At 35.8% G+C, this 14,394-nt stretch overlaps 1 protein-coding gene across 1 annotated transcript in view; it reads left to right on the top strand.

The window, feature by feature from the left end:
• The first annotated feature begins 2,037 nt into the window (after window positions 1-2,037).
• The window catches only part of LOC148956081 (uncharacterized), a 146,217-nt gene continuing 133,860 nt past the window's right edge, over window positions 2,038-14,394 (top strand). Inside the window, exons 1-3 of the mRNA XM_089089120.1 lie at window positions 2,038-2,079; window positions 3,250-3,626; window positions 8,798-9,058. Of these exons, the coding sequence (XP_088945246.1) occupies window positions 2,038-2,079; window positions 3,250-3,626; window positions 8,798-9,058 (680 nt within the window). The remainder of the gene's footprint in view (window positions 2,080-3,249; window positions 3,627-8,797; window positions 9,059-14,394) is intronic.

Here is a 14,394-nt window from a genome sequence, read left to right on the forward strand (position 1 = left end):
CCCTTTTTGAAGTTTCTACGACAACGCTTCCTATAAGAATCTTATATGCCCCAGGGTATAACTTACAACGCCTGCCCTGAGTGCTCTGAGGGGGTTGTCATCCTCAAAGACATAAGGTCCGGAAAGTTCAACTACGTTGAACAAAATGGCTATCTCAAAATTGTTATTGGATGTATCCAATCACTTTCAACTATTAAGAAGGGTACTAGCCCTTTGAATTTCCAATCGAATGAGCCCTTTTTGAAGTTTCTGCGACAACGCTTTCTATAAAAAAAAATTTACATTCCCCAAGGGTATAACTTACAACCCTTGCCCTGAGGGCTGTGGGGTGGTTTTCATCCTCAAAAACACAATTTTCAGACTTTTTAACTACGTCGAACAAAATGGCGATCTTCATCTTTTGCTTGTGTTTGTTTGGGGAAATGGTGGGAGTGAGGGGTGTTAGTTATCTTCCACTCACTTTTGACAATTATAAAGGGCACAGGCCCTTATAATTTCCAATTGAATGAACCCTTTTTGAAGTTTCTACAACATCACTATCTATAAAAACCTTATATGTCCCCAGGGCATAACTTACAATCCTTGCCCCGAGGGCTCTGAGGGGTCTATCATCCTCAAAGACCTAATTTCTATAACTTTTAACTACGTTGAACACAATGGCTATCTAAAAATTTTTATTGGATGTGTTCGGGGAAAAGGTTGGCGTGAATGGGAGGTTAGTTACCCTCCAATCACTTTCGACTATTAAAAAGGGCACTAGCCCTTTGAATTTACAATCGAATGAGCCCTATTTCAAGTTCGTAAGACAAAGCTTTCAATAAAAACCTTATATGCCCCCTCGGCATAACTTATAACGCTTGCCCTGATTGCTGTGGAGGGAGTGTCATCCTCAAAGATATAATGTCCAGACCTTTCAACTACTTTGAACAAAATGACTATTTCAAAATTTTGATTGGATGTGTTTGGATAAATGGTGGGCGTGGAAGGGGTGTTAGTTGCCTTCCATTCACTTTCGACTATTAAAAAGGGCACTAGTAATTTCAATTTCCAAATAAATGAGCCCTTTTTGAAGTTTCTATGACAACGCTTTCTATAAAAACCTTATATGCCCCCAAGGCATAAATTACGACCATTGCTCTGAGGACTGTGGGGGGGGGGTGTCATCCACAAATGCATAAATTCCAAAACTTTCAACTAAGTTGAACAAACTGGCTATCTCAAAATTTTGATTGAATGTGTTTGGGGAAAATGTGGGCGAGAGAAGGGGGTTAGTTGCCCTCCAATCACTTTGGACTATTAAAAAAGGGCACTAGCCCTTTGAATTTACACTCGAATGACCACATTTTGAAGTTTTTACGACAAAGCTTTCTTTAAAAACCTTATATCCACCCTGGGCATAACTTACAATCCTTGCCCTGAGGGATGTGGGGGAGTGTCCTCATCAAAAACATAATATCTATCTGGCAATTAACTACGCTGAACAAAATGGCTATCGCAAAATTTTGGTTGGATGTGTTTGGGGAAATGATGGGAGTGGAAGGGTTGTTAGTTGCCTTCCAATCACTTTCGACTATTAAAAAGGGCACTAGCCCTTTGAATTTCCAATCGAATGAGCCATTTTTCAAGTTTCTAAGACAAAGCTTTCAGTAAAAACCTTATATGCCCCCACGGCATAACTTAAAACGCTTACCCTGATTGCTGTGGAGGGAGTGTCATCCTCAAAGATGAAAGTTCCGGAACTTTCGACTACTTTGAACTAATTGGCTGTTTTAACATCTTAGTTGTACGTCTTTGGATGAATTATTGCTATGAAAAAGATAATGATTGACTTCCATTCACTGCTACCTATTGAATAGTGTATTATCCATTCAAACTTCCACATAAATGATCCTTTTTCGAAGTTTCTACAACAACATGTTTTATAAAAACCAAATATGCCCCCAGGGAATAACTTACGATCCATGCCCTGAGGACTGTGGGTGGGGGGTGTCATCCTCAAACAGATAATGTCTAAAATTTTCAACTACGTTGGACCAAATGGCTATCTCAAAGCGTAGAGTGACGGATTGCGGGGAAAAGGTGAGCATCAGAAGAGGGTAGCGACCCTCAAATCAGTTTGAACTATTAAAAAAGGGCACTAGACCTTTGAATTTACAATCGAATGACCACATTTTGAAGTTTTTACGACAAAGCTTTCTTTAAAAACCTTATATCCACCATGGGCATAACTTACAACCCTTGCCCTGAGGGCTGTGGGGGAGTGTCCTCATCAAAAACATAATATCTATCTGGAAATTAACTACGCTGAACAAAATGGCTATCGCAAAATTTTGATTGGATGTGTTTGGGGAAATGATGGGCGTGGAAGGGGTGTTAGTTGCCTTCCAATCACTTTCGACTATTAAAAAGAGCACTAGCCATTCCAATTTCCAATCGAATGAGCCCGTTTTCAAGTTTTTACGACAACTCCTGCGATACGAAGTGCCCTGGTCTAAAGAAAAAATAAATAAACAAATAATACATTGCGCCAACATCGTTCTTTACTTTGGCAGCGCGATTGCGCTGCCTATGACAAAAACATAATTAGAAGTCAAAATTCATCAGAAAGCAGACTGCTTACACGTTCTTTCGAACTCTAATATCAGCAAAATGGGTCAACTTGTTCTTACCTATCACCGCATCCATTGAATAATTTCTCACCAAGAGCGTTGAAGAACATTACAGATGCCGCACAATTTTTAGGTGTGTGCAAAACCATTTGAGTGGGTGTTTGGGAGGGGGGGGGGGCAAAGGCAAAATATGCAAGATACTAGGCCACGACTTTTTCCCAGAATTTCAACTTAGGAGGTGTAAATTTTTTGTGCGTGGATCTGACTTCGTGTAATATCCAACGTATGTTAATGCACGCTTTATATCACGCGTATGTGTGTGTGTCACATGCTACATGTGTGTGTGTGTGTGTCACATACACATGTATGTGTCATGTTATTTTAGAAGAAAAGACGAAAAAACATCAATTCCGCATCGACCGATTTTTAGCCTATTTTATATGTTTTAGAGATTTTTTTCGGTTCAAATAATAACAAAATCAAAAATGGTGAAATTCGTCTGAGATGAACCCTAAAATTAATTTAGATCGACTGTACTACTATGGCCAGATAATGATTTGTCCTGTGTTTTATATACGATTTTGCTGCTGATTTTTTTTTTTTTTTTTTTTTTTTTTTTTTTTTTTTTTTTTTTTTACAGGAAAATCTGAAACAAAGTTTTGAAAGCCAAATATCTCACCCTCAATGTCGCTTCAACGGTGATAAAGTAGAAGTAGCATCCACAGTCATCGGAGAATTACGTCATATACGTCAGCAAGTGTCTTCACAAGCCAGAAAAATTGATGAATTTCTTGAAAAGGCTGAGTCAGATAAACAACAGATATTAGAATTTACGCGTGCAGAACAACAGGCTACAGAAATCCGCCTGCAAAACGCTTTGACTGAGCTTGAAACAACAAGAGCTGAAATGGTGAAAGTACAAAGGGAAAGCGTAAGAAACACTGCAACTGATTGGACAGCAATAACCAGCCTACGAAATGAGTTAAATAGGGTAGAGAATGAGCTGGCTCTTGAAAGGTATTAATTTGGTCTTTTTTACTTTTTATGCATTTTAGTGACGGATTAGGTAGTGGAAAAGCTTTTAGCTGTTACAAAAAAAAGCAAAGATGTGCATTTATATTGCTTCGAGACCATAAGCCTAATAAAAAAGATAATTATGGTTTTAATTTGATTTGTGGTTGGAATTGTACTGTTGATTAAAAAAAAGCTATACGAAAACGATCAAAAAAATTCCTATTCTTCGAGAGTTTGTTTCTGTATTACTGTAATTCCATTTTGTGCGGGAAAAAACACAAAATTAGTTTTTGTTTTGCCTAAATCATCTCGGTTATTAACCTTCTTAAAATGTTCTCTCCTTCAACGCTTCATGTTTTCATATTAATACAAACAGGCTCGGAAAGAAATAGTCTCGTCTTTCTCAGAATTCTTTTAAAAAAATCTAGTTTCAGAAGAAATGTTAAGAACGCTATTAAAACCTACATTTAGCAGAAATTAAAATCTGTTAATATATTAAACTCAAAAGAAGCAGAAATGACAAAAAATACAAGCGAGGCTACCGCCTCACTTTTAATGGTAAACTTTAATCGTAACAATGAAAGTAAAAACCATTCAATCTTCCAGAAATTCCTTTTTATATTCCATTACATTCTAAACAAATGATGTGATTTTATTAGGTTTATGTGCAATTAATTTTGAACAATGTCTTCTTCTTTTATACGCATTACCTTAGAATATATAGAAAATCAATTGTGGAACATTTAATGTATCCATTGGTTTCAAATATTGCTGCACTAAAAAAAAAGATTAATTAAAACTTTAACAATGCTTTATGCTTTATCAAGTTGTCAATTTTCCATACTTTTCAACGAAACTGAAACAGAAGAAAAAGTACCGACGACAATTGTGTCCTTTTAAAATAGTTAAAATAAATTGAAAGTCATGAATTATAGATTTCTAGAAATTTTCTTCTCTCTGCAAACTGATGTACAGTGGGGAATGGGTGAATCATTGACTGATTTGCAAATATAAATCTTTCTGCAACAAACTAAAAAAAATGCTTCAAATTTTAACAGTGTGTTGCGTTCTTAGTTTTATAAAGATGTCAATTTTCCATTCTTTTCAATAGAACAGAATCAGAAGAAAAAGTACAAACGGCAATAGCTTCTGTTTAAAATGGTTAAATTAAATTGTATTTAAAAGTCATGAACTATACAGTTGAGGATACTTCCAATCGATATTTCCTAAAATCGCTTCAACTCAATAATCGTTGCCGTTCCAGAGATATTGCAGCTGCACCCATTAACAACTGGGATGCACATTGTGTATTTAAGTTCAACATCCCCCTAACATTCTCTGAATGTTTTAACTTGATACTCTTGCCCAATTGCTCTTTAAATATTGAAGATATGCCTTTTTCACAGCCTGGATGCATGAAGTGTCTTTTGATTTTATTCAACATCCTCCTTAGTAATCCATGAAAGTTTCAACTTAATGCCCGTAGTAGTTCCTAAAAGCGATTAAAGCTTTTTATAAATGAGAAATTGGATAAACTCATTCCACTAAGAAAAATAATGAAGAATATGATTGTTTTTAAACTTTTTATGATGTTATTCTGTGTTTTATTTTGACTCCAAAATACAAATTCGGTCCAGCCGGGCTTGTATTGCCTATTCAAAATAAGAGTAAAACTTATCTTGTCTTACGCCCAGAAACAACCCTTTGACAACTTAGATGCACCTAGTGTCTTTTGATTTCGTCCAATATCTCCCTCAAAATTCCCTAAAAGTTTCTGTGTAATAACATTGGTCATTTGTAAAATATTGTTGTTACTTCTGACAACCATCATGCATCTTGCTATTTTGCTAAACAGGATGCAGTAAAATCTTTTTATTTAGTTCAATAGTTGCGCAGTTGAATTAGTAGTAGTTGCAGTAGTATTTGCAACTACAGTTGGAACCGCAGTAATAGTACTACTAATTGTTTTCTGAATAGAAAATTGCAGCAGTTGAAGTCACACGCTGTTTCATGTGTCGTTACAAGTTTTCTCACTCATAGTCACAAGTAGTAGCAGTTGTAAGTGGTTACAGCCCAAATTGTCGATTTGCATTCGTATTTCCAGTCACAAATAGTTACAGTTGCGGTCTTAAGTTGTCGTAGTCGCAGTAGTCATGGTCACAAGTTGTTGCAGTCTCAAATAGTTGGAGTTGCAAGCAAGGGTAGTCGCAAGTAGTGTTAGTTGTAGTCACTGTTGCTAGTATCTGCAATGGCAAGTAGTTGTAGTCGCGAACAGTCGTAGTCGCAAGTAGTTGCAATTGCAGTCACAGTAGTTGTAAAAATAACGGCCCTGAAAGTTTTAAGTTAAGACCTTCAGTTACTCTCAGCAACAAAATCTTTATTGTTGATGCAATATCTCACCATTGCTACCTTGAAAATTACCATGCACATAGTGTTTTTTTTATTTTGTTCAACTTTGTTTTGAGCAAAATGGCTTTTTAAAAATTTGATCATTGTTGAGGAGAATGGTGCCTAAATTAGACTGTCCTTCTACCACTCCTAAACATAACCAGAAAGTTTCAACTCAATATCCTCATTCGTTCCTTAAATATTCCTGATACACCCTTTAGACAACCAGCATGCACAGCGTATTTTGATTTTTTTCGATATCCCTCTGAACACTTCCTTAAAGTTTCATCTTAATTATCTAAGCCTTTTTGGAGAACCAGGATTAAACCTGCCCCCTTTTAATGATAAAAACCTTGTGGGTTAACAATGGGTAATTTTCATAACTTAAAGTTCATGTTTTGGGGCTCTGGGGGGCTATGTCAGCACGAAGGTAAAGTTTTCGGACCTTCAGACTATTTTGAACTAGACCGTTGTTTCAAAATTTTGATTAGATACCTTTGGGAGAGGGCAGCTAAAAAGGGGATAGTTGAGAGAGGACTTTTTGCCCTCCAACAACTTTTCAGCATCCCCCTCAACCTGCCACGATAGTTTACACTTAATACCCTCAGCCATTCATATGATATTGCTGAGACACCTTTTTAATAAACTCGGTGCACATAGTGTCTTTCGATTTAGTTTAGTATACCCCTCAGTATTCCCTTAAGTTTCACCTTATTTACCTTGGCTTTATCAAATACACCCAGAACAAATATTTCCTCTTCCTAATGATAAATCCTGCATGTAAACAAAAGAGAAATTGTATAATTTACTATCCTTGTCCTGGGGCTTTAGGGGGGGGGTATGGTATCCTCTGAGGCTAACTTTTTAGATTTTTTTGACTATTTTGAAATAAATGGCTTTTTCAAAATTTTGATTAGTGTTGAGGAGATGAGTGCCTAGAAAATGTAGGGGGGGGGCTAGTTGCCCTGCAATCACTCTTTAACAAGTCCTAAGAACTTCAACTTAATGTTCTTAGCCGTTCCTTAGATATTGCTTATGCATTCTTTTGACTACCACGAGGCACATAGTGGTTTTAATTGTGTTCGACATCCCTTTAAATATTTCTTCAAAGTTTTACCTTGGCATCCCAAGCCTTTTTAGAGACCCAGGATTAGAAATACCCCCCTTTCCCAATGTTAAATCCTGAATGTAAACAATGGCCAAATAACATAATTTACAATCCTTGTCCTGGGGTTGTGGCGGAAATGACATCCCCGGTTACATCCTTGTTAGATTTTTGACTATTTTGAACATAGTGGCATTTTTAAAATTTCGATAAGTGTTGAGGACAGGGGCACTTACAAAGGGCAAGGAAAGCTGGTTGTCATTCGATCACTCCTCAACATGCCCTGAAAGTTTCAGCTTAATATTTTCAGCCTTTCCTTAGATATTGCTGACACACCCTTTTGATAACCAGCATACACATGATGATTTTTAATTGTGTTTTACATTCCTCTAAACATTACCTTGTACTTCCAGCTTAATACCCTACGCCTTTTTGGAGACCCAGTGTCAAACATGCCCCCTTTTCCCGCTGAAAGAGCGTAGGCCTATATGTTAAAAACGGAGAACTTGCATAACGTAGAGTCCTTGCTCTGAGGGTTGGGGGTGGGGGGTTATGGTAACCCCGGAGGCATGATTATTTTACATGTAGACTATTTTGATCAGAATGGCTATCTCAATTTTTTTGATTGAGTACCTTGTGGAAAAAAAGAGCATGGGATCGGCACCGGCTGCCCCTGCTAGCTCTTAAAAGGGCTCTAAAAATTTCAATTTTCAATCGCATGAGCTTCATTTAAAGTCTATACGACAACCCCTTGCGTAAGAAGTGGCCCTTGGAAAAAATAATAATGCGTTGAAGTGTTATGGCTCATTACAATAGACAACGCTAGAGCTTTGCCTCTAGAAAGAAAAACAATAAAAAACGTACAGATAATTCAAAAGCAAAACAAATTTTAACAAGCTGATAATTACCTATGGAAAAGATAAAAAAATCGTCCTCTGTAATAAAATAAAGATAAGGAAAAAATGTCCTTTTTACAAAACGGAAGAAAAGAATTCTAGAGTCAGACATACAGCAAATTAGGATAGTGCGGTGGAAGAAAGGTAGTTTTGTTTATTCTTTTGTCATTTTATATTTTTATCTTTTTCAAAACCTAACTTCACATACTGTTTACTACTTCTTTCCTCATTCAATATAGCTTAATCCTATCAATTGAAATTTATTTTTGTCAGTCACAGCAAATAAAAATATTCTTCTTGAATGAGACTGGTTTTTACTGGCTGAAAACTGTTTCCTTTGGAAGAGTGAGTTTACATTGGCGGAAAATTATTCTTTTTTGAAAGAGAATTTTGTTCATTAGCTGCCGAAAATGATTACCAATTGTACTTGATCGAAACGAGCTATAATGAGGTTGGGGTCAACAATTCCAAAATAGTTCGAAACCATTTGTATTATCCCATTCAGATATTATATTTCCTTTTCGTCCTACTTCCATGTCACTTGTCTTGTTGTGTCCATTTATTACCATATCTTTAGTTTCTTAAGATCTTAAGATCTTAGGGTTTGTGGTCGTGATGCTTATTAATCATTAATCGTCTCCCCTCTCTTGCATTAATATTCTTTTTGCGCGTCTGGCTATATTACTTCAACTATGGATATTTGCTACTTTTCCTGCTTAACTAGTCAGTGTCTTCAAATAGACATCTACGAATGTTAAAGATTGTGCAAAGATCTTATCTTTTAGGTCCAAACACGCAGAACAAATTTCCTCACTTGAGAAGAAAAACGCTGCCACAGCTCATGCGTTAGAACAAATTCAAAAAGAGGCAAGTTTACTAAAGTCTTCATTAGAAAATTCTTCACTGAAGAATGAAAGTGCTTTGGTTCAATTGGCAAAAGCTGAAGATCGACTTGAAGAAGCTCTTGATCGAGAAAATTCTTTGAAACTCGAATTGAAGGAATCACAAAACCAACTATCTTCGGCGGTAAAACAGATAGATGAAAGGTAGGATAATGGTAATTGGGCCTAGCGCCCCATATATTTTCCTATGCCATATTTTTAACTTTGAAAAGTATCTGAAACATCAAAATTATTCATAGCCAACTTATTTTCTGTCCGTAATGGAAGGTAAAGTGGTAATTTTCAAAATTTAAAATAACTTCTCAGGCGCATAAATAGCAGTTCAATTGTAAAAATCGTTTAATTTGACAGTGAAACACAAAAAAATCTCTGGATATTTGATCACATTCAGAGTGACCGTGTTCAGCAGATAAACTAAAATAATATAATTAGAATATCAACAATTATAGAAAATGAAAAAAATAATTACATACTGTTTACCGCTATTGCTGTTTTCAAAGCATTTAAAGATGCAAATCTCTTTAATTTCTTAATTTCTGGGCCATTGACTTGATTTTTATGTAAAAGTTCATTATCAAGTTAAAAAAAGGTCATTGGTTTTGAGAGAAACAAAATTTACTTGATTTGACAGTAGTAAATTTTCATAAGATGAATTTAAGCCAAATTCACCTGCATCTCTCTTCAAAGCCAGGTTCTTGAATAAGATTTTTTCAATATGAAGGATTCCTTTAAAAAAATTTTTAAACCCCAAACCAGTTCTAGCTCTAAAAATTTATAGCAGGGTAAATGAACTACCAATAAGTCCTTTCACCCCTTTGACTCTCCAAAAAGTATAATCAGATTTTTTTTTTTTTTTAAATAAATTTAGGGTTTATTCATCAACCAAAAATAACAAAATCCAGAAGCTAAGCTTGTAAAGGAGATCACTACCCCAACTAGGCCTAAAAAAAACAAACAAAAAAAAACAAACAAACAAACCTATCACATAAAAATAACTAATAAGCGACTATACCACCCCTACTCTTTATCAACTCATTAATTCTCAATATTCAACATATTTATCCTTGTCCTTCTCAATCCATCAACCAAACACAAAAATCAAAAAAAAAAAAAAAAAACATTAGCAGACTAAAGGCAAAAGAGACCGGAGAACTGACTCACTCACTCCCATATACCCTATAAAAATGTTCTTTTAACAGACTTATAAATTCAGAAACATCCGTCACCTTCTTTATCCCTTCTGGCAGACTATTCCAAGCACGAGGGCTAACATGGCGGATACAAAACATTGACCTAGTTGTCACAGGCTTAGGTAGTCTGAATTCATTCGAAAGTCTTAAACTATAAGAATGAAAACTAGAAACAGGGAGAAAAAAATCTTGAAAGCAAATTGGTAGCATTTTATTCTGATGTTTAAACATAAAAAGAGCATTATAAAACTTAATCAATCCAAATAGTTGAACAATATGTAGTTCAGCATACCTTGCTCTAACCGAGAAACGCTTATCATCTCCAGTAAGTACTCTTACAGCTTTATTCTGTAATACTCTAATCTGCGATAAATGACCCACAAACGTTGAAGACCAAGCCAATATACAATAAATCAAATACGGATGAATAAGGGAGAAATAAAGCATTCTGAGAACCGGTCTAGGGAAAGTACGCTTTAGCTTCCTTATAATTCCCAAATTTCGGGCAACTCTAGCTGCAATTTGATTAATATGGTCTTTGAAACTCAAGCACTCATCAACTATCACTCCAAGAAACTTCACTACTCTGACACGTTCTATAGCATTCCCATCAAGTTCTAGTTTCTCTATCCAGGGATAGTAATTCACACTTCTCCCGTAAATCACAAATTGACTTTTTTTATGGTTTAATTTAAGTTTATTAACTCTCATCCATTTTTCTATTTGTTCCATTCCCTTTTTCAGAACTAGTAGAAGTTCACTTTCCGTCCTCGCAGCAACTGTAAAATGTGTATCGTCAGTAAAACTAGGAATTATAGTTCTGTTACCGCGATCCCTTTATCCGAAATATTTATATCTTCAATGCACCGGTAAATATCATTTATATAAATCGAAAATAAAACAGGTCCCAAAACTGACCCTTGAGGAACGCCAGCCTTGACTCTGCGGGCTAGAGGTCTCACTTTCGATTTGAACAATCTGCATACGTTCACTCAGGAATGATCTAACAAGCTCCAAAAATTTTCCACGGATACCACAATTATCTAACTTCTTTACTAAAATTTCATAATCCACACAATCAAATGCTTTCATTATGTCAAGGACAACGGATGCCACTTTAAGACCATGATCTAAATGATCATTAACAAATGTCGTCAAGAAGATCAATGCTAGCTCAGTTGACATTCCTTTACTAAATCCAAACTGAATAGATCGAAAAAAAGACCTAGATTCTAGGAAATTAACCATTCTTACATTTATTAGTCTCTCTATTATTCTAGAAATAACAGGAAGAAGCGAAATAGGCCAATAATTATCTAAATTCCCACTATAACCCCCTTTAAAAAGTGGTTTCACTTTTGCAATCTTCAGACAATCGGAGAAAATACCTGACTTAAAACACTCATTTATTAGCATTACCAACTGACTAGAAACTATAGGATGAATAACACGGAAAGCTTTCACAGTCATGAGATCCAATCCTGCTGCACTGTTTTTCATACTTTTAATCACTTCACACAACTCACTTAATTTAACCGGCTTTAAATAAGCAGATACTTCGCTCTTATCAGGCAGGAATTGTGTAAAATCGCCATCCTCAGCCAGGACTGGGATACTGGATCCTACATTAAGGCCCACATTAGGGAAATGCTCACAAACTGAATTGCAACTCACACTGTCCGGAAGCTACGAGGGAGACCGACTAGGATTCGTTACAGACTTTATAAGTTTCCAAGTCTTGCCTGGATTTCCCTTAGCTTCTTTAAACTTAAAAGCAAAATAATCCGTTTTAGCTTTCCGAAGGAGACAATTTAGCATGTTATTATATGTTTTATAATCATCCCTAGTAGTTGTCCCTTTATTTTGGATCAATTCCTTATATAAATGGTTTCGCCTTCTCATACTTAAGAGTAGACTCTTAGTAATCCATGGTTTCTTTGCTGATTCATATCTGTAAACTCTTTTAGGTTTAATACATTTCTGAAGTAAACCTGTTAATGTCCCGTACCATTTTTCAAATTTCCGATTGATATCATATTCCTCTTGTAAAAAATTGAATTCAGTCTTATCAACTTCTAATTTAAAACGGGCAACAACCTCAGAATCAATAATAGGCCGAATGACATTACAACGATATCCCTTATTCAACTCTAGGACTTGCGGTACTGTAATCATTACTCCAAAATGATCTGAAACACTATTAACCACAACAACAGGTGACTTATATTCATTATTTATAAATATGTTATCCAATATTGACGCAGAATTCTCAGTAATTCTTGTACAGCTATTTATAGTAGGCTTCAGCCCGTAGCTAAGCATCATATCCAGAAACTCCTTAACTCTCTGACTAGAATGTAGACTTTTCAAATCAATATTGAAGTCACCACACACAAAATACGGCTGTCTTGTTCCACTCAACAGGTCCAGTTGCTCTTCTAACAGACTCAGAAATTCAACGCGGCTACTAGATGGAGGTTGATAAATAATAGCAAGAACACATTTAAAATTTTGCTTAGATACTTTCACAACCAGCGACTCAAACACCATTTCCTTATGTTTAGTAAGGGAAGGCATCGCCAAGACATTAAGATCACTCTTGATATATGCCGCTAAACCTCCATGTTGGTGCAGTTCCCTGTTTTTTAAAACCAGTTGGTAATTAGGAACATCTAATAGGGATGACGTATGAGACTTCAACCATGTCTCAGTCAGGGCCAAAACCTGTAAACCTTGAGTCTGCAGAACTTCCTCCAGGTACTGAAAAGAAGTACTAATACCTTGGCAGTTTAAGTGAAAAACCGAAAAATCACTCGGGTCATAATCATTATTCAAATCCTGAAGGAACTTATAACGGGCTTTCAAATATTCCTCACCAATACCATTACTATCGAATTCACGATGGAGTACCCCACCCCCAATATCTTCAATCCTGAGTGAATCATTCTTCAGCCCTTTCAACCTATTCCACTCTAAATTACCCATTATCAAAAATCATTTTGTGACGGATATGAGAAGGAAAAGGTTCTGTTAACTTACACTTATCATTTTCATCATTCGCTGATTTGGTATCATCGCTTCCACACTTCGAACCTAAACAAAAAAAAGAAACATAAATATCTTAATAAAATCCAAAAAACACTACTACTGTTTCCAGGCCTAGTATCACTGAAAGCCAAGACCATTGTTTTATTTATTACAAATCCATTGTCCTCATCTGTAACCAAGTCTTCATATCGGTTAAAACAAGCCTATCATCCCAATTAAACTTCCTAACTCTAAGGATGGGTTGTGGGAAGAGCGGGGACTTGAGTCACCTATCCCCAGCAGTTTAAGACCTATAGGCCAGCCGGTACCAATACGGCTCTTCTCACTCACTCCTGCTCTCTTCTGCACTCTCCAAAACAAATGATGAATAACCTCCTTCTTTTAAATGACTTCAATATTAATTAATAAACACTAATCAATTAGACTCTTCTTTTAAATATCAATAGATGCCTCAGAAATCTTTCTATCTATGAAAAGGAGATACAGTCAATATACTGCGATTAACATTCAATTTTTGCGTAATAATATCACGTAAGTTTAAGTCGGCGAGAAGGTTAGAGTTTATCAAAGAAGCCTTGGCTACTATGAAATGCGCAATGTCGCAGGATATTGTATTTTTGTGGATTGGAACATATCAAAAATAAATATGTTCTTTTTCAGCATGAAAATTTAGAAATTTTCTCCTAAACTTAGAAAGGTTGTATATGATATATTTATATTTATTTTAATTTGCCCCTCAACGTTCACCAAACTTTCACCTTAATACCGTTAGTATTATCGAGCACAAATAGAATCAAACTTTTCTTCTTTTTCCTAATGATAATTCTTGCATGTGATAAAGTGCAAATTGCTTTATTTACAATCTCTACCATGGGGGTTTTAGGGGCATTGTATCCCCAGTGTTATTTTTACGAGACCTCTTGACTTTTATGAAAAAATGTGTTTTTTCGAATTTTTGAGGGTTGGGTGGGAGCATAAAAAAAAGGGAGGGGGTCTTTTTACCGTCAGGGAGCTCTTCAACATCCCCTAACATTTTAAAATTAATACCCTTAGCTGTTCCTTAGGCACTGATGGTACGTTCTTCTGACAATCAGCAGGCTCACAATGTGTTTTATTGTCTTTGGCGTCCCTCTGCAAACCTTTGGGGGGTTATGGGAACCCCTTAGGCATAGTTATTTGAGTTTTCGACTATTTTTAAGAAGATACCTGTTTAAAAGCTTTAGTTAAATATTATGAAGAGAT

This window comes from Artemia sp. Qi Xiang Cuo, chromosome 1 (assembly GCF_049724085.1).
Source record: "Artemia sp. Qi Xiang Cuo chromosome 1, ASM4972408v1, whole genome shotgun sequence".
In the NCBI taxonomy this organism is placed as follows: domain Eukaryota; kingdom Metazoa; phylum Arthropoda; class Branchiopoda; order Anostraca; family Artemiidae; genus Artemia; species Artemia sp. Qi Xiang Cuo.